The following is a 22,085-nucleotide window of genomic DNA, read 5'->3' on the forward strand; positions in this document are numbered from 1 at the left end:
CTCCAAGGTACAGTGTACAGTCAGGAGTTATGTAGGTGTACAAGGTACAGTGTACAGTCAGGAGTTATGTAGGTACAGTGTACAGTCAGGAGTTATGTAGGTCTACAAGGTACAGTGTACGGTCAGGAGTTATGTAGGTCTACAAGGTACAGTGTACGGCCAGGAGTTATGTAGGTCTCCAAGGTACAGTGTACAGTCAGGAGTTATGTAGGTCTCCAAGGTACAGTGTACAGTCAGGAGTTATGTAGGTCTCCAAGGTACAGTGTACAGTCAGGAGTTATGTAGGTCTACAAGGTACAGTGTACAGTCAGGAGTTATGTAGGTCTCCAAGGTACAGTGTACAGTCAGGAGTTATGTAGGTCTCCAAGGTACAGTGTACAGTCAGGAGTTATGTAGGTCTCCAAGGTACAGTGTACAGTCAGGAGTTATGTAGGTCTACAAGGTACAGTGTACAGTCAGGAGTTATGTAGGTCTCCAAGGTACAGTGTACAGTCAGGAGTTATGTAGGTACAGTGTACAGTCAGGAGTTATGTAGGTCTCCAAGGTACAGTGTACAGTCAGGAGTTATGTAGGTCTCCAAGGTACAGTGTACAGTCAGGAGTTATGTAGGTCTACAAGGTACAGTGTACAGTCAGGAGTTATGTAGGTCTCCAAGGTACAGTGTACAGTCAGGAGTTATGTAGGTGTACAAGGTACAGTGTACAGTCAGGAGTTATGTAGGTACAGTGTACAGTCAGGAGTTATGTAGGTCTACAAGGTACAGTGTACGGTCAGGAGTTATGTAGGTCTACAAGGTACAGTGTACAGTCAGGAGTTATGTAGGTACAGTGTACGGTCAGGAGTTATGTAGGTCTCCAAGGTACAGTGTACAGTCAGGAGTTATGTAGGTATCCAAGGTACAGTGTACAGTCAGGAGTTATGTAGGTCTCCAAGGTACAGTGTACAGTCAGGAGTTATGTAGGTCTACAAGGTACAGTGTACAGTCAGGAGTTATGTAGGTCTCCAAGGTACAGTGTACAGTCAGGAGTTATGTAGGTATCCAAGGTACAGTGTACAGTCAGGAGTTATGTAGGTCTCCAAGGTACAGTGTACAGTCAGGAGTTATGTAGGTCTACAAGGTACAGTGTACGGCCAGGAGTTATGTAGGTCTCCAAGGTACAGTGTACAGTCAGGAGTTATGTAGGTCTCCAAGGTACAGTGTATGGCCAGGAGTTATGTAGGTCTCCAAGGTACAGTGTACAGTCAGGAGTTATGTAGGTCTCCAAGGTACAGTGTACAGTCAGGAGTTATGTAGGTCTCCAAGGTACAGTGTACAGTCAGGAGTTATGTAGGTCTACAAGGTACAGTGTACAGTCAGGAGTTATGTAGGTCTCCAAGGTACAGTGTACAGTCAGGAGTTATGTAGGTCTCCAAGGTACAGTGTACGGTCAGGAGTTATGTAGGTCTCCAAGGTACAGTGTACAGTCAGGAGTTATGTAGGTACAGTGTACAGTCAGGAGTTATGTAGGTCTCCAAGGTACAGTGTACAGTCAGGAGTTATGTAGGTCTCCAAGGTACAGTGTACAGTCAGGAGTTATGTAGGTCTCCAAGGTACAGTGTACAGTCAGGAGTTATGTAGGTCTACAAGGTACAGTGTACAGTCAGGAGTTATGTAGGTCTCCAAGGTACAGTGTACAGTCAGGAGTTATGTAGGTCTACAAGGTACAGTGTACAGTCAGGAGTATGTAGGTCTCCAAGGTACAGTGTACAGTCAGGAGTTATGTAGGTCTCCAAGGTACAGTGTACAGTCAGGAGTTATGTAGGTCTCCAAGGTACAGTGTACAGGTCAGGAGTTATGTAGGTCTACAAGGTACAGTGTACAGTCAGGAGTTATGTAGGTCTCAAGGTACAGTGTACAGTCAGGAGTTATGTAGGTCTCCAAGGTACAGTGTACAGTCAGGAGTTATGTAGGTCTCCAAGGTACAGTGTACAGTCAGGAGTTATGTAGGTCTACAAGGTACAGTGTACAGTCAGGAGTTATGTAGGTCTCCAAGGTACAGTGTACAGTCAGGAGTTATGTAGGTCCAAGGTACAGTGTACAGTCAGGAGTTATGTAGGTCTCCAAGGTACAGTGTACAGTCAGGAGTTATGTAGGTCTCCAAGGTACAGTGTACAGTCAGGAGTTATGTAGGTCTACAAGGTACAGTGTACAGTCAGGAGTTATGTAGGTCTCCAAGGTACAGTGTACAGTCAGGAGTTATGTAGGTGTACAAGGTACAGTGTACAGTCAGGAGTTATGTAGGTACAGTGTACAGTCAGGAGTTATGTAGGTCTACAAGGTACAGTGTACGGTCAGGAGTTATGTAGGTCTACAAGGTACAGTGTACAGTCAGGAGTTATGTAGGTCTCCAAGGTACAGTGTACAGTCAGGAGTTATGTAGGTCTCCAAGGTACAGTGTACAGTCAGGAGTTATGTAGGTCTACAAGGTACAGTGTACAGTCAGGAGTTATGTAGGTCTCCAAGGTACAGTGTACAGTCAGGAGTTATGTAGGTACAGTGTACAGTCAGGAGTTATGTAGGTCTCCAAGGTACAGTGTACAGTAAGGAGTTATGTAGGTCTACAAGGTACAGTACAGTCAGGAGTTATGTAGGTCTCCAAGGTACAGTGTACAGTCAGGAGTTATGTAGGTCTCCAAGGTACAGTGTACAGTCAGGAGTTATGTAGGTACAGGTACAGTCAGGAGTTATGTAGGTCTCCAAGGTACAGTGTACAGTCAGGAGTTATGTAGGTCTCCAAGGTACAGTGTACAGTCAGGAGTTATGTAGGTCTACAAGGTACAGTGTACAGTCAGGAGTTATGTAGGTCTCCAAGGTACAGTGTACAGTCAGGAGTTATGTAGGTCCAGGTACAGTGTACAGTCAGGAGTTATGTAGGTACAGTGTACAGTCAGGAGTTATGTAGGTCTACAAGGTACAGTGTACAGTCAGGAGTTATGTAGGTCTACAAGGTACAGTGTACAGTCAGGAGTTATGTAGGTCTCCAAGGTACAGTGTACAGTCAGGAGTTATGTAGGTCTCCAAGGTACAGTGTACAGTCAGGAGTTATGTAGGTCTCCAAGGTACAGTGTACAGTCAGGAGTTATGTAGGTCTCCAAGGTACAGTGTACAGTCAGGAGTTATGTAGGTCTCCAAGGTACAGTGTACAGTCAGGAGTTATGTAGGTCTCCAAGGTACAGTGTACAGTCAGGAGTTATGTAGGTCTCCAAGGTACAGTGTACAGTCAGGAGTTATGTAGGTCTCCAAGGTACAGTGTACAGTCAGGAGTTATGTAGGTCTCCAAGGTACAGTGTACAGTCAGGAGTTATGTAGGTCTCCAAGGTACAGTGTACAGTCAGGAGTTATGTAGGTCTCCAAGGTACAGTGTACAGTCAGGAGTTATGTAGGTCTCCAAGGTACAGTGTACAGTCAGGAGTTATGTAGGTCTCCAAGGTACAGTGTACAGTCAGGAGTTATGTAGGTCTCCAAGGTACAGTGTACAGTCAGGAGTTATGTAGGTCTCCAAGGTACAGTGTACAGTCAGGAGTTATGTAGGTCTCCAAGGTACAGTGTACAGTCAGGAGTTATGTAGGTCTCCAAGGTACAGTGTACAGTCAGGAGTTATGTAGGTCTCCAAGGTACAGTGTACAGTCAGGAGTTATGTAGGTCTACAAGGTACAGTGTACAGTCAGGAGTTATGTAGGTCTCCAAGGTACAGTGTACAGTCAGGAGTTATGTAGGTCTACAAGGTACAGTGTACGGTCAGGAGTTATGTAGGTATCCAAGGTACAGTGTACAGTCAGGAGTTATGTAGGTCTACAAGGTACAGTGTACAGTCAGGAGTTATGTAGGTCTCCAAGGTACAGTGTACGGTCAGGAGTTATGTAGGTCTACAAGGTACAGTGTACGGTCAGGAGTTATGTAGGTATCCAAGGTACAGTGTACGGTCAGGAGTTATGTAGGTCTCCAAGGTACAGTGTACAGTAGAGTTATGTAGGTCTCCAAGGTACAGTGTACAGTCAGGAGTTATGTAGGCCTACAAGGTACAGTGTACGGTCAGGAGTTATGTAGGTCTACAAGGTACAGTGTACAGTCAGGAGTTATGTGGGTCTCCAAGGTACAGTGTACAGTCAGGAGTTATGTAGGTCTCCAAGGTACAGTGTACAGTCAGGAGTTATGTAGATCTCCAAGGTACAGTGTACAGTCAGGAGTTATTTAGGTCTACAAGGTACAGTGTACGGTCAGGAGTTATGTAGGTCTCCAAGGTACAGTGTACGGTCAGGAGTTATGTAGGTCTACAAGGTACAGTGTACAGTCAGGAGTTATGTAGGTCTCCAAGGTACAGTGTACAGTCAGGAGTTATGTAGGTCTCCAAGGTACAGTGTACAGTCAGGAGTTATGTAGGTCTCCAAGGTACAGTGTACAGTCAGGAGTTATGTAGGTCTACAAGGTACAGTGTACAGTACACAGTCAGGAGTTATGTAGGTCTCTAAGGTACAGTGTACAGTCAGGAGTTATTTAGGTCTACAAGGTACAGTGTACGGTCAGGAGTTATGTAGGTCTCCAAGGTACAGTGTACAGTCAGGAGTTATGTAGGTCTACAAGGTACAGTGTACAGTCAGGAGTTATGTAGGTCTACAAGGTATAGTGTACAGTCAGGAGTTATATAGGTCTACAAGGTACAGTGTACAGTCAGGAGTTATGTAGGTCTCCAAGGTACAGTGTACAGTCAGGAGTTATGTAGGTCTCCAAGGTACACAGCAAGGACATTTCCTTCTTTCTGGAAGGAAACAAGTTTTACGGGGGAGGGATTTACTTTACTTGATCAAAAATGAGAAACGTTTCTCCGCTACTAAAGTATCTATCATTATTCAAGCCGTTATCATATAAGGGACTTCACTTTGAAGTTGTTTCAGAGATATCTCCTGGTTATGTGAGATTGGAGAGCTCCGGTATAATGTGTAACTTGTATTCGGTATCCTTCCCAGGCCTTTCCTTCAATGTCTGCTGTTTCTTTCTGTTTTTGTTTTCTTGTTGGCAGATCATCGAAATTGACACAGGCAAGGACGTTAGCACAGCATCTTAGAATACATGATTCATGAAACCATGTCTGTCACGGACCACAAAGATACTCTACACCCTTAGTGTTTGTTATAAATTGGTCTGTGTACATTTCCGGACTTCATTAATTGGCTCTGAAATAATCACGACAAACGACTTATCTTTAACGATGTGTACTTCACATATAATGTCGATAATAAATATTAGTATTAGGATGTTAATTGGGCGATATGAACTTGACTTGAAACAAGTACAAAAGAATGGAAATAGATCAATTTTCGTTCGTATAGTGGACATTCATACACATCTATGTGTTATGTACATAACTCTGGGAGTAGAAACAGTCTTCTCACCATAACAATGGCCATCACCTTTACGTCAATAACGTGACCAGTGACAATCAGAAGTTGTTAGCTAGCTACGTACGTACTACAGCGGGAAACAGCAGCTGGCCCGTCTACCAATAGTGGGAGAACTAGATAATAAAATATACAATATCATGTTGGTTGTGTAAATCATTGGAGGACAAACATACACTTTATTATTTTCATTATGTTGAAATTATTCAGTTGTACAGTGAAATGAATTTACTACAATTAAGGTACAGTGTACGGTCAGGAGTTATGTAGGTCTACAAGGTACAGTGTACGGTCAGGAGTTATGTAGGTATCCAAGGTACAGTGTACAGTCAGGAGTTATGTAGGTCTACAAGGTACAGTGTACAGTCAGGAGTTATGTAGGTCTCCAAGGTACACAGCAAGGACATTTCCTTCTTTCTGGAAGGAAACAAGTTTTACGGGGGAGGGATTTACTTTACTTGATCAAAAATGAGAAACGTTTCTCCGCTACTAAAGTATCTATCATTATTCAAGCCGTTATCATATAAGGGACTGTTTCAGAGATATCTCCTGGTTATGTGAGATTGGAGAGCTCCGGTATAATGTGTAACTTGTATTCGGTATCCTTCCCAGGCATTTCCTTCAATGTCTGCTGTTTCTTTCTGTTTTTGTTTTCTTGTTGGCAGATCATCGAAATTGACACAGGCAAGGACGTTAGCACAGCATCTTAGAATACGTGATTCATGAAACCATGTCTGTCACGGACCACAAAGATACTACATCCTACGTGTTTGTTATAAATTGGTCTGTGTACATTTCCGGACTTCATTAATTGGCTCTGAAATAATCACGACAAACGACTTATCTTTAACGATGTGTACTTCACATATAATGTCGATAATAAATATTAGTATTAGGATGTTAATTGGGCGATATGAACTTGACTTGAAACAAGTACAAAAGAATGGAAATAGATCAATTTTCGTTCGTATAGTGGACATTCATACACATCTATGTATTATGTACATAACTCTGGGAGTAGAAACAGTCTTCTCACCATAACAATGGCCATCACCTTTACGTCAATAACGTGACCAGGTAAACACTATGACGTAACAGGGACAATCAGAAGTTGTTTGCTACCTACGTACGTACTACAGGGGGAAACAGCAGCTGGCACGTCTACCAATAGTGGGAGAAATAGATTATAAAATATACAATATCATGTTGGTTGTGTAAATCATTGGAGGACAAACATACACTTTATTATTTTCATTATGTTGAAATTATTCAGTTGTACAGTGAAATGAATTTACTACAATTAAAATGGCAACACACTGATGATTTAAGTCATAAATCTAGAATCAAGAAGGTAAAATTTTGGTTTTTCCGTGAAGCGCAAAACATACCCTAATACATTTTTAAAATGGCGTCGAAATGGTAACGTTCTAAAAACAAAAGTCATCTGGATATGTGACATTTTTAAAGCTGTGTGTTTGTATTCAATGATATGTTTGTTAAATATTACATGATCCCCTACACGAGACCAAAGCGAGACTTGAACATCAGTAAATCCTAAGATTAAAGTAACGACGTCCTGGGGATGGAGTGTTCAACTTACAGAATTTAACTGATGTGACGAATAAGATATAATTAAATACAATAACGACGTCCTGGGGATGCAGTGTTCCACTTACAGAATTTAACTGATGTGACGATCATTGGAATGTCCACCATTATTATACCTATAGGTATTACCACTAACATTACTCCAGCTACATAGCCCATGGACTTACTAGCGGGTCGCTGGTCCTCAGCGCATGTCTTCCGTCGAATGGTGGACGACAATTTAGATTTGTCTACTGCCAGGTCAAGTCGGAGTTTGGCAATGCCTTTGAGAACATCCCCAAGTTGTTTGTATGTCTTGTTCAGACATATACATCCATCTGTTGTCGTCACTGTGGAGATTGATAGTGTCGCTGGTTGAGATGTCGTCACATCCGTAGTTGTTGTGGACATCGGCTGGTCAGTTGTGGTGGACATCGGCTGGTCAGTTGTGGTGGACATCGGCTGGTCAGTTGTGGTGGACATTGGTTGGTCAGTTGTGGTGGACATCGGCTGGTCAGTTGTGGTGGACATCGGCTGATCAGTTGTGGTGGATATCGGTTGGTCAGTTGTGGTGGACATCGGCTGGTCGTCAGTTGTGGTGAACATCGGCTGGTCAGTTGTGGTGAACATCGGTTGGTCAGTTGTGGTGGATATCGGTTGGTCAGTTGTGATGGATATCGGTTGGTCAGTTGTGGTGGACATCGGTTGGTCAGTTGTGGTGGATATCGGTTGGTCAGTTGTGATGGATATCGGTTGGTCAGTTGTGGTGGACATCGGTTGGTCAGTTGTGGTGGATATCGGTTGGTCAGTTGTGGTGGACATCGGCTGGTCAGTTGTGGTGAACATCGGTTGGTCAGTTGTGGTGGACATCGGCTGGTCAGTTGTAGTGGACATCGGCTGGTCAGTTGTGGTGGACATCGGTTTGTCAGTAGTGGTGGACACTGATTGGTCAGTTGTTGTGGATATTAGTTCTTGGGTTGTTGTGGAGATTGGATGGTCAGTTGTGGACATTGGTTGGTCAGTTGTGGAAATTGATTGGTCAGATGTCGTTGACATTGGTTGTTCTGATGTCGTTCTTGACATCTGTTGTTCTGATGTCGTTGGTGACATCTGTTGTTCTGATGTCGTTCTTGACATCTGTTGTTCTGATGTCGTTCTTGACATTGGTTGTTCTGATGTCGTTCTTGACATTGGTTGTTCTGATGTCGTTCTTGACATATGTTGTTCTGATGTTGTTCTTGACATCTGTTGTTCTGATGTTGTTGTTGACATCTGTTGTTCTGATGTCGTTGTTGACATTGGTTGTTCAGATGATTTTTCTGACGTGGGGCCCTGGGCATTTGTTGTTGGTTCAGTTGACGATGTTACAGACACCACTGTTGGTTCAGTTGACGATGTTACCGACACCACTGTTGGTTCAGTTGACGATGTTACCGACACCACTGTTGGTTCAGTTGACGATGTTACCGACACTACTGTTGGATCAGTTGACGATGTTACCGACACTACTGTTGGATCAGTTGACGATGTTACAGACATCACTGTTGGTTCAGTTGACGATGTTACAGACATCACTGTTGGTTCAGTTGACGATGTTACAGACATCACTGTTGGTTCTGTTGACGATGTTACCGACACTACTGTTGGGTCGGTTGACGATGTTACAGACACTACTGTTGGTTCAGTTGACGATGTTACCGACATCACTGTTGGTTCAGTTGACGATGTTATAGGCACTACTGTTGGTTCAGTTGACGATGTTATAGGCACCACTGTTGGTTCTGTTGACGATGTTACAGGCACTACTGTTGGTTCAGTTGACGATGTTACCGACATCACTGTTGGTTCAGTTGACGGTGTTACAGACATCACTGTTGGATCAGTTGACGGTGTTATAGACACCCCCGCCCGTCCATATATCACTTGTTCCGTTGTGTCCGTTATCGTTTGAGATGTCGCCCGGTCAGCTGCGGACGCTGATGTTAGTGGTAGACGAGCTGTCGTTGATTCAGCCATTGTTGATTGTTTTTTTGTTTCTATTCCAGTTGTGGTGTGGACTGTCGTTTTTACTGAAGTCGTTGTACTACCTGTTAGATATATAATATAATCCCGTGTAAAGTATTATCACAGTCCTTCCTATAAACTGTAGAAATATCATTATTGGATAACAACATATCAGAATATATCATATTGAAATTGGTGTTCTATTTCTAAGGTAAACAATAAACATATCACCTATCAAAAATGGCTTTGAACACATTCCCCGGAATGTTATTTCACAGCTGGATGTGGCGAGCCAGTATCCACTTCGCAGAAGGAAGTAACACCAGTCGGGAGGCACCCCCACTCCAGGCACGGTGTTATCCCAGGCGGTAGAGTTAGTAGGTCCGCCAATCCAAATACCAGCGGAAGTAGCGTCAACGCTGGCATGTAAGAAAACAAATCGGTAACTTAAACAATTACATCAAATCAAAACAAAACGACGTTAAACGAAAAAACGATTTAGAAAATCTTGGTGAAAGATACTCCATACAACGTTAATTTAACGGAGTATGTGAATTTCAATTAAACTATTTAGTCAGGAAGGAACAGACAACCTGAAGGACCTGAATGATAGCTGTACTACTCTGAACCCCTAAGGTACCTCTGGACTAGTTGTACTATAGTAACCTCCTGAGGTACCTGTTGGCTAGTTGTACTACACTGAACTCCTGGAGTACCTGTTGACTAGTTGTACTACAGTAAACTCCAGAAGTACCTGTTGGCTAGTTGTACTACAGTAAACTCCAGAAGTACCTGTTGGCTAGTTGTACTACAGTAAACTCCTGAGCTACCTGTTGGCTAGTTGTACTACAGTAAACTCCTGAGCTACCTGTTGGCTAGTTGTACTACAGTAAACTCCTGGAGTACCTGTTAGCTAGTTGTACTACAGTAAACTCCTGGAGTACCTGTTGGCTAGTTGTACTACAGTAAAGTCCTGAGGTACCTGTTGGCTAGTTGTACTACACTGAACTCCTGGAGTACCTGTTGGCTAGTTGTACTACAGTTAACTCCTGAGGTACCTGTTGGCTAGTTGTACTACAGTTAACCCCTGAATCACCTGTTGGCTAGTTGTACTACAGTTAACTCCTGACGTACCTGTTGGCTAGTTGTACTACAGTTAACCCCTGAAGTACCTGTTGGCTAGTTGTACTACAGTTAACTCCTGAGGTACCTGTTGGCTAGTTGTACTACAGTTAACCCCTGAAGTACCTGTTGGCTAGTTGTACTACAGTTAACTCCTGAGGTACCTGTTGGCTAGTTGTACTACAGTTAACTCCTGACGTACCTGTTAGCTAGTTGTACTACAGTTAACTCCTGACGTACCTGTTGGCTAGTTGTACTACAGTTAACTCCTGACGTACCTGTTGGCTAGTTGTACTACAGTTAACCCCTGAAGTACCTGTTGGCTAGTTGTACTACAGTTAACTCCTGAGGTACCTGTTGGCTAGTTGTACTACAGTTAACTCCTGACGTACCTGTTGGCTAGTTGTACTACAGTTAACTCCTGAATCACCTGTTGGCTAGTTGTACTACAGTTAACTCCTGACGTACCTGTTGGCTAGTTGTACTACAGTTAACTCCTGACGTACCTGTTGGCTAGTTGTACTACAGTTAACTCCTGAATCACCTGTTGGCTAGTTGTACTACAGTTAACTCCTGACGTACCTGTTGGCTAGTTGTACTACAGTTAACTCCTGACGTACCTGTTGGCTAGTTGTACTACAGTTAACTCCTGAATCACCTGTTGGCTTGTTGTACTACAGTTAACTCCTGAATCACCTGTTGGCTAGTTGTAACACAAACTTGTTGACTTCCTCATTAGGTATTTTTGCCAGCACTCCGCCATCAGTGTTACATGCTGAACTGCTATCCATTACGCTGCCGCCAGTTGTCATCCAGTAGCACGTGTTATTACCATACAGGACTGTGGTATTCGTCTGAGGACACGTGGTTACGTACATCTTTCCTGGGAATATATAATTCAATAAGTGTTTGTATAATATATCCTACTGTAACAGAGGGCATGATTACATTTGATGCAATGCCTTTGCTAGGGAATGTGCCTCTGGTAGGTTCCCTCTAACAGAGCGGTATACTGCGGCCTGTATTTACCAGAGCTACAATACTACATTATCATTCCATATTTTATGATTGTAACTTTATCGACAATTTTGATCTAAACTTGTTTGTATGTTCATTCTGATTTCATAAATTGATTAATTACCAATTATATTGGTTTGTACACTCTCGTAAAAATAAGATGGGGTCACCTCTCAAAGATGGAGATATGAGAAATGTATACCAAACATAAGAGTCGACTATAGACACCCTTCTCCCCTTCTCCCAACCTTATAAACACCCGTATCGGTAACGATGTGGTTACGGAAATTCTAAGAAAACACCAACCTTGTAGACAAGTTAGCAGTACAATGAAACGGAGGTGGAACATTCTTCGTCATTTCATTCTGTGGAAAGAATGCAAAAGTGGTGACAACTAGAATCTAGATCTGTGATAAAGTAAGTTTCTCACGTTTAGTAGTGGATTTCTATTATACACAACAATAATACACAGTGTTACCAATGTCCGTCCGTCCAATCCCGTTACAATGTAACTATAGCTAATCTCAGTAACTGCTGATGCAATCCTCACCAAAGTGTGTTTCGGGGTGTCGAGTGGCAGCGGGGGCATTTATGTCTTACAGACATTTTCTAGTTGTTTTTTTCCTCATAATGTTTTGACACTGGTTTGCAACACTATTCCTCAGACTAGACTTACAAATCGGTAAATGTCAGCTTTGAAAGAATCAACAAAAACACCACCAAGGAACACAAAAATATCACCAAGAAACACAAAAACATCACTAAGGAACATAAAAACATCACTAAGGAACATAAAAACATCACTAAGGAACATAAAAACATCAATAAGGAACACAAAAACATCAATAAGGAACACTAAAACATCACTAAGGAACATAAAAACATCAATAAGGAACACAAAAACATCAATAAGGAACACAAAAACATCACCAAGGAACATAAAAACATCAATAAGGAACACTAAAACATCACCAAGGAACACAACAACATCACTAAGGAACACTAAAACATCACTAAGGAACACTAAAACATCGTCAAGGAACACAAAACATCACTAAGGAACATAAACACATCACTAAGGAACATAAAAGCATCACTAAGGAACATAAAAACATCACCAAGAAACACAAAATCATCGTCAAGGAACACCAAAAACATCACCAAGGAACACAAAAACATCGCTAAGGAACACAAAATCATCGCTAAGGAACACAACAACATCACCAAGGAACACAAAAACATCACCAAGGAACACAAAAAACATCACCAAGGAACACAAAAACATCGCTAAAGAACACAAAATCATCGCTAAGGAACACAACCACATCACCAAGGAACATAAAAACATCACTAAGAAACACAGAAAACATCGCTAAGGAACACAACAACATCACCAAGGAACACAAAATCATCGTCAAGGAACACCAAAAACATCACCAATGAACACAAAAACATCGCTAAGGATCACAACAACATCACCAAGGAACACAACAACATCACCAAGGAACTCAAAATCATCGTCAAGGAACACCAAAAACATCACCAAGGAACACAAAAACATCGCTAAGGAACACAAAATCATCGCTAAGGAACACAACCACATCACCAAGGAACATAAAAACATCACTAAGAAACACAGAAAACATCGCTAAGGAACACAACAACATCACCAAGGAACACAAAATCATCGTCAAGGAACACCAAAAACATCACCAAGGAACACAAAAACATCGCTAAGGAACACAACAACATCACCAAGGAACACAAAATCATCGTCAAGGAACACCAAAAACATCACCAAGGAACACAAAAGCATCGCCAAGGAACACAACAACATCACCAAGGAACACAAAAAATTCGTCAAGGAACACAAAAACATCACTAAGGAACATAAAAACATCACCAAGGAACACAAAAACATCGCTAAGGAACACAAAAACATCACTAAGGAACACAAAAACATCGTCAAGGAACACCAAAAACATCACCAAGGAACACAAAAAACATCACCAAGGAACACAAAAACATCGCTAAGGAACACTAAAACATCACCATGGAACACAAAAACATCGCTAAGGAACACTAAAACATCACCATGGAACACAAAAACATCACTAAGGAACATAAACACATCACTAAGGAACATAAAAACATCACTAAGGAACATAAACACATCACTAAGAAACATAAAAACATCATTAAGAAACACAAAAACATCACCATGGAACACAAAAACATTGTCAAGGAACACAAAAACATCGTCAAGGAACACCAAAAACATCACCAAGGAACACAAAAACATCGCTAAGGAATACAACAACATCACCAAGGAACACAACAACATCACCAAGGAACTCAAAAACATCGTCAAGGAACACCAAAAACATCACCAAGGAACACAAAAACATCGCTAAGGAACACAAAATCATCGCTAAGGAACACAACAACATCACCAAGGAACACAAAATCATCGTCAAGGAACACCAAAAACATCACCAAGGAACACAAAAACATCGCTAAGGAACACAAAATCATCGCTTAGGAACACAACCACATCACCAAGGAACATAAAAACATCACTAAGAAACACAGAAAACATCGCTAAGGAACACAACAACATCACCAAGGAACACAAAATCATCGTCAAGGAACACCAAAAACATCACCAAGGAACACAAAAACATCGCTAAGGAACACAACAACATCACCAAGGAACACAAAATCATCGTCAAGGAACACCAAAAACATCACCAAGGAACACAAAAGCATCACCAAGGAACACAACAACATCACCAAGGAACACAAAAAATTCGTCAAGGAACACAAAAACATCACTAAGGAACATAAAAACATCACCAAGGAACACAAAAACATCGCTAAGGAACACAAAAACATCACTAAGGAACACAAAAACATCGTCAAGGAACACCAAAAACATCACCAAGGAACACAAAAACATCACCAAGGAACACAAAAACATCGCTAAGGAACACTAAAACATCACCATGGAACACAAAAACATCGCTAAGGAACACTAAAACATCACCATGGAACACAAAAACATCACTAAGGAACATAAACACATCACTAAGGAACATAAAAACATCACTAAGGAACATAAACACATCACTAAGAAACATAAAAACATCATTAAGAAACACAAAAACATCACCATGGAACACAAAAACATTGTCAAGGAACACAAAAACATCGTCAAGGAACACCAAAAACATCACCAAGGAACACAAAAACATCGCTAAGGAACACAACAACATCACCAAGGAACACAACAACATCACCAAGGAACTCAAAAACATCGTCAAGGAACACCAAAAACATCACCAAGGAACACAAAAACATCGCTAAGGAACACAAAATCATCGCTAAGGAACACAACAACATCACCAAGGAACACAAAATCATCGTCAAGGAACACCAAAAACATCACCAAGGAACACAAAAACATCGCTAAGGAACACAAAATCATCGCTTAGGAACACAACCACATCACCAAGGAACATAAAAACATCACTAAGAAACACAGAAAACATCGCTAAGGAACACAACAACATCACCAAGGAACACAACAACATCACCAAGGAACACAAAATCATCGTCAAGGAACACCAAAAACATCACCAAGGAACACAAAAACATCGCTAAGGAACACAACAACATCACCAAGGAACACAAAATCATCGTCAAGGAACACCAAAAACATCACCAAGGAACACAAAAGCATCACCAAGGAACACAACAACATCACCAAGGAACACAAAAAATTCGTCAAGGAACACAAAAACATCACTAAGGAACATAAAAACATCACCAAGGAACACAAAAACATCGCTAAGGAACACAAAACATCACTAAGGAACACAAAAACATCGTCAAGGAACACCAAAAACATCACCAAGGAACACAAAAACATCACCAAGGAACACAAAAACATCGCTAAGGAACACTAAAACATCACCATGGAACACAAAAACATCGCTAAGGAACACTAAAACATCACCATGGAACACAAAAACATCACTAAGGAACATAAACACATCACTAAGGAACATAAAAACATCACTAAGGAACATAATCACATCACTAAGAAACATAAAAACATCATTAAGAAACACAAAAACATCACCATGGAACACAAAAACATTGTCAAGGAACACAAAAACATCGTCAAGGAACACAAAAACATCGTCAAGGAACACAAAAACGTCACAAAGAAAACAAATGTGAGCATTCTTTCATATCCTTATCAACCTTACTCAAAGACTTTTATTTAATATCATTAAAAATCTCAATCAACTTCAATCAGAAATATGTGTATCGTCATTATACATAAAACAAATTCCTTACGACACATTAAACCTCAAAGTTTGTTGCATTTTAATTTATACAATGATTTAGTTTAAATATATTTTAGTGGGTGTTCAACTACAAGACACATACATGTATTTATATGCGATGGGAAACTTATTTAAATCTTATATTCATTCTTTTCCCAAGGAGAGATGCTTTTTTAGGAATCTTAGATAATAACTACTCACCTGGCACGCTTCGTGTTACCGTCCAGCTGTGTTCGGTAGTATGACGTTCCTACAGGCCAACAGTTATCGGTATTTACCATACAGTGTATACCAACATGTGGCTGGTTTGATTTACCTGTAGTTAATGATGTTATTGACCTGGTTTCATTCCGTGGTCAAAGTGTTGGTCAAGTCACTCCTACCCTTAGTCCACCAGGAAATTATCGAATGCCCTCACCCAGGAGATGCTGTTTTCTTATTTTATTTCGTTCCTGTTGATATCAAACGTTATTGTTGGTCTTCTCTGCTCCTACTTGCTTCCGTCAGACAGGTGTACAGTTCAACAATGCTTCCGTCAGACAGGTGTACAGTTCAACAATGTGCCTTGGAGAGGATAGAGGCTCTTATAATATGTTGTCTTCACACCAAAAACAAATAACGTATGTTCCCTGTATATGGGTAGGGAACAGACAGGTAATTTCTGTGAGTTCTGTGATATTTTTCAAGAGAAATTTTGATGCGTCAAAGTAGACTCAACACGTCCTATAATCAATTTATTTGTATGTTTTCAATTTTGTGTCTATGATGATAACTAGATCAATCAACCAATCAATCAAATCTTTTATTCCTCTGTTAAGAGATTTACAAAATGAAAAGTTAATATTTACATAAAATTAGGTTGAATGTGATCAATTGAATTGTTTTCTACATGTCCATTTATGAATTACATTACTATTGCTGTCACATCTAATACTGGTACTGTTTGTAGTATTGCATAAGTTACATGATGAGTTAGTTTAGGAGAAAAACACATGCGCAGCACTTCTAATGTATTTAGCACTGTCTAATAAAAATCCCTGGTAATCCTCTATAGATTCATATATCTCTGCTGGAATTGTTTTGCCAAGAAGAGTTCTAAGGAAATTCTCATGGTGTAAGTTGTCCAAGTAGATAAATAATTCGATGCCGTATATATATATATAGTTTGGGATTCCTCTTTAAGGACCCTTACAGTGGGTCATCAAAATACAGTATAAAAACGTTACATCCGTCTTATAACTATAAGACACTGAAAATTAACATTTGTAACGTTTTATGAAATTTAAGATTGGGTAAGTTAATCATAATAGAAACCAGTTATAAGTACAACAAAACTAGAGGGCGGTATATGTAAATAATGAATAGGGGTTGTTTGAATTTTTGTTAATATAAATATACACGTCTCGGAAAGATATCTGGTAATATATAAACATGCAAACCAAATAGCTCGTCCCGGTGATTGGTTATATATCAAAGAAAAACAATTTATGGATGAAGTGTTAGAAAGAAAATTATTTTATCTGAAATGCCAACTATTAAATAATACTAAAGGAACCTCACCTCCTCTCCACCTCACTATTAGTTATAGTTCCTCAATACACCAGCAACGAGTTCAAAGGTTACTGTCGTTTTAGTATAAGTTATACTTGTGTATCTGGCCATGGATTTACTTAATTATAGCCAATATATCTAAATTTGTTTAATTCATCCTTTACGTGCCTTGATCCCATTTTTTGTTTCCTAACTAAAAGTATAAAGATGTTGATACAAATATGTAGTACAAATTTGTATTTCTATGTGCCTGGATATATTTTTGTTATTATTGATGTATTTGTTTTCCAGAAAACTGTTTGCTAGTTATCATTTATTGATAGAATGGGTGTAAATAGTTTGTGTTATTGTTATGTCTTAATTTAAGTGTGAGAAAATGAGATGTGTATCATGTGTCAGTTGTGTGGCGAGTGAGAGCCCCCCTGTGCGGGGACATTGTTTATATTTTGAAGGCTGACCCCATGGCCCCAACCTTAGCAGCCTTCCAATGTATACATGTTCTGAGGGATTAAATGAGAAAGACAGTTTCAGAAATATTTCCATACGAATAACCATCTTTGATGTCAAACCTCGTTATTCTAAATCTCGCAAAACGTCCCTAAGTCCTCGATCAGCAATGACGTTGTCATCTTTCCCCAGCCAGGAGAGACTATCCATGATGACTTTTGTAATCTTCGCATCATTATCGCTTCCAGTAAATGGTCAAACTGTCCAGAATGTAACCACCAGACAATGCTTTGCTCATGAACTTCAAATAGTTCCACTTCTTCAGGCCACAGTTTGATACTCTCTGTGATCAGAACTCGGGAATAAAGATATACGTGCCGTCGAGTCTGACAGTCGCCCGCCTGTCTAAAAAAAGGTTCGAAAAACATTGTGTTGCGCTACAGAATATTTTCTCTTGTAAGATGTTCACGTCCAAGGAACAACGGAACAATAGTTCTGTCTAATGTTTTCACTATGGTAAGGGATATTTTCGATATACTGGAAACTGACATGTTAAAAAGAGTTGAACACTGCTCTCAGGATATGTCTGTTTTCGCTTTTACCCAGAACAAGAGCAATGGATCCTCGTGGTTTGGAGTGTAAATACCAGTGTCAATAGAGGACAAACAATGTGAAGGAATTTCTAGAAACTGATCTTGTCCAGGAGACACGCAGAGTAAAGAAAAACTCCATTAATAGCGTATGTAATATCTGTAAATGATCATTGATGATTTCCTTTGATCTGGAAAGTAGCCGAGTCGTCAAAGTTTTCCCTTTCTTCAATGCGAATTTTAACGTTTAATAGTGTTAAGATCTTTCGATCTTTCCCCTTTGAGAGGATGTGAACAAATACGTGAGGACCAAGGACGCAACAGATTGTGATGGAAGATGAGTTGGTGTTTGGTTCGTTTGGCGTGTGAAGACTTGCTATAACATATATCCTCTATGGATAATAATGGGATGTTACTCCGCCATGTATCATCATCAATACCAGTGTTTTGATCTTTAAGTTGCGGCTACCGTTTCTAATAATTCTTGAAACACTTTGCACACATGTCAATCTCTTGGTCATCAATAAAGTTATTGTCATCAACTTTTAAAACATCAAGCAATTAATTGTGCGGGGGAAGTATTATATTTCTAGCAAAATTTATTGGGTCATAATTTTTCTCCTTAAGAAAATTTCACAATCCGTACCTTCACACCTATCTCATTGTGGTTTAAGTCTCCGACAGATGCGATTTTGTAGATAGGATAGAAGCGCCCATAGAAGCTATATACTTGAAGAAAATAAAATTAGCCCAGGACATTTTTTACCTGTATTGAATTAGCACTGGCCATTGTTTACCTATAAAATAAGTCATCCAATGGATATATATATGTTTATATATGGTGAGTGAAATTAGCCCAGGCATCACGTAATCACGTATAAAATTGGTATAGGACATTGATTACGTAAAGGAGAATGTCCGAGAGCTGTCTATTCTTTGAAATAATGGACTGGACGAGGCACTGTATCTGTATTTTGTGTAGAGCTTCACAATGCACCTCTCTGGTTGTTTTAGATTTTCATAAGCCCTTGTAATTTTTGGGTCCAGCTTTCGATGAAGGATACCGCCACGGTTTGTTTTTGACACATCTTCAGTGTATTCCAGGTATCTACGATTCTCGTTGTCCACTCTGATGCAAATTTGTGAATGTCCACCAAATCGTAAATTACGATGTTCCTGACCTGCTCGCAGAGCAAAATTCAACCCGATCATGAACACCATAGTGTCCAATAGTTTTTGAGGAGTATCAGATCCCAAGATATTTGTTCTCCACATGTCCTCCTCTTGTACTTGGCTGATTACATCTGCCTGTCGTCGTTGTAGTCCCATACCTTTCTTGGATAATTCCTTCATTTTGGAATCCAACACTGCTTTCATTCCTGCAAAACTTTGGCCATCCAGAAATCCTTAGTGATATTAAATTTGCTGTACGTGCTTATTAAGCTTGAGGACCTTCTCCTACTTAAAACATATCCCCCTGTTACTTAGTGTACGTACCATTGATATAATTTGAAAGCTAATAATACTTCTATTTAAGAATGGAAATGTTCTTTGCTTGCCTGATAAACAACAGTTCATGTATGCAGGCATGGGGAAGAATGTTCATTCAGCCTTGAATAATATTGGACTACTACAGGTAATACTATGAGCAATGTGTGTTTAATCAACCATGAATATTTTTGGACAGGTAAAGTAAGAAATGAAACAAGCTATATATAGTAATTGCATGAGCATTTCATGCAATGTCGTTTTATACATCAGAATTCAGACTGTTATTCTCATATAGCCATTTCTGAGGTGAACACTGAAGAGACAACATGTCCGATTCTGATACAATTTTCATAACTCAGTCGACTGTCGTGAAGCGATTAAGTAAAGGTTCTGATACCGATACTATCCTTAATGATGTATTAGACATGCAGGAAAATAACCGCCCAAATTTTGAACTCAAAAGCAGTCTGTTTTCGGACATTTCGTCTGCAGATGATGAAAACCTTCTTCAGTGCTCAATGGATATGGAGAGAATGCATACTAGATTCCGAATTCCCTTGAAAGCTCAAGATCTACAGCAAATGGTGGAAAATGGCAAGGTCTACTAAAACTGAGAACAAGACACGGTGGGCAATAGACCTATTTCATAACTGGCAGAAATAGCGCGAACAATTGACAAAGAACAGAAAGTATTCCGATCCAATTCTGAAAATGTCCAATTCCCTTCTGAATGAAGCCTTAAGTTTTTTCATTGGTGAGGTTAGAAATGAAGCTGGGTCAGAGTATAGACCAAATACTATTTATGAACTGGTAGTGTCAATCCAACATCATTTCAGGACCAATGGACGGTTTATCAGTTTTCTGGATGACCAAAGTTTTGCAGGAATGAAAGCAGTGTTGGATTCCAAAATGAAGGAATTATCCAAGAAAGGTATGGGACTACAACGACGACAGGCAGATGTAATCAGCCAAGTACAAGAGGAGGACATGTGGAGAACAAATATCTTGGGATCTGATACTCCTCAGAAACTATTGGACACTATGGTGTTCATGATCGGGTTGAATTTTGCTCTGCGAGCAGGTCAGGAACATCGTAATTTACGATTTGGTGGACATTCACAAATTTGCATCAGAGTGGACAACGAGAATCGTAGATACCTGGAATACACTGAAGATGTGTCAAAAACAAACCGTGGCGGTATCCTTCATCGAAAGCTGGACCCAAAAATTACAAGGGCTTATGAAAATCTAAAACAACCAGAGAGGTGCATTGTGAAGCTCTACACAAAATATACCCAAGCCAGGTGAGTGTAAATCCATCCCGATCTGCCTTCCTCCACCCCATTCAACTTAAATACAATCTAGAAACAAACAAGCATTTACCTGTAAATATTATCTTAATCAAGACTAAAATTAAATTTTACCACCCCCTCCGGTACCAAAATCTGCTGTTGTTTAATATGATATTAAAATCAAAGTGAAACTACTGTGTATACATGTGTACAGTGCAATAGAAATTTAAAATGCATTTACCTATTGTTTGTAGACCTGACAACTGTAAAACTGTTGCGTTTTACCTAAGAGCGAGGAAATACATAAATGGAAATGTATGGTACCAAGATGCAGCAGTTGGAGTTCACATACTCCAACAAACAGTAAAACGCCTCTGTGAGCAAGCTGGATTTCAGGGTTTATTTACCAACCACTCTCTCCGCGCAACCGCAGCAACACGCCTCTATAGTGCCGGAATAGACGAACAGTTGATTTCCGAGAAAACTGGCCATCGTTCAAATGCTGTACGTGCTTACAAACGCACCAGTGACCAACAGCAATCTGACATGAGTGACATTCTTAGTGGAAACAACGCTAACAGTGTTAAAATTCCCAGAAAGGAAAGTGAGAATAGAGGGAGTACGGAAATTAATATCGAATCTGGAGGTATCAAAATCAATGTGAAATATTGAAAATGGCTCATGTGACACTATATCGAAATTCTGGTGGATTATACAGTTTGTGATACTTTATCGAAATTCTGTCTGAATATATATACAGCTTGTACATGTGATACTATAACGAAATTCTGTTGGATTACAGTATCAATGGATTAATAAAGATGAAGTGTACATTTTTGTTGTTTGAATTATTTTTCCACCCGTCCAAAAAAACTGTCCATTATTTATGGAAATAATGGACAGTTTGTCCTAATAATGGACTGATAACAGTCCATTATTAGATATAATGGTCTATACAAACAATGGATGATGTCATAGATATGTTTTAACTGTGTAAAATAAACACAGGGCATTGTTTACCTTAATAAAATTAGTACAGGACAGTTAAAAAAAAACTACCTACAATGTCATGTGGTGTATTTTGAACTAGAAAATACAGAATGATTAAATATTGGTTCAAACTAATGAACACGAACAATTGTATTTTACCTTAGCTTTTTATTTAATAATACAACTGTTAATGGTTATATATG

The 22,085-nt window shown here is 39.9% G+C and overlaps 2 protein-coding genes across 2 annotated transcripts; one reads left to right on the top strand and one right to left on the bottom strand.

Annotated features, from left to right (window-relative positions):
- Positions 1 to 6,637: 6,637 nt before the first annotated feature.
- Positions 6,638 to 16,000, bottom strand: LOC117336389 (mucin-5AC-like). The gene is made up of 5 exons (XM_033896894.1): positions 15,723 to 16,000; positions 11,473 to 11,531; positions 10,846 to 11,032; positions 9,259 to 9,446; positions 6,638 to 9,110 (listed from the first exon to the last, which is right to left on the bottom strand). Exons 2-5 carry the CDS (start codon positions 11,513 to 11,515, stop codon positions 7,069 to 7,071), a joined length of 2,460 nt encoding a protein of 819 aa, XP_033752785.1. The 5' UTR covers positions 11,516 to 11,531; positions 15,723 to 16,000; the 3' UTR covers positions 6,638 to 7,068.
- Positions 16,001 to 20,449: 4,449 nt separating this feature from the next.
- On the top strand, positions 20,450 to 21,875 carry LOC117336297 (uncharacterized protein KIAA1958-like). Its single transcript, XM_033896786.1, has 2 exons — positions 20,450 to 20,904; positions 21,147 to 21,875. Exons 1-2 carry the CDS (start codon positions 20,486 to 20,488, stop codon positions 21,562 to 21,564), a joined length of 837 nt encoding a protein of 278 aa, XP_033752677.1. The 5' UTR covers positions 20,450 to 20,485; the 3' UTR covers positions 21,565 to 21,875.
- The last annotated feature ends 210 nt before the right edge of the window (positions 21,876 to 22,085 follow it).

Source organism: Pecten maximus, chromosome 10 (assembly GCF_902652985.1).
Source record: "Pecten maximus chromosome 10, xPecMax1.1, whole genome shotgun sequence".
Taxonomy (NCBI): domain Eukaryota; kingdom Metazoa; phylum Mollusca; class Bivalvia; order Pectinida; family Pectinidae; genus Pecten; species Pecten maximus.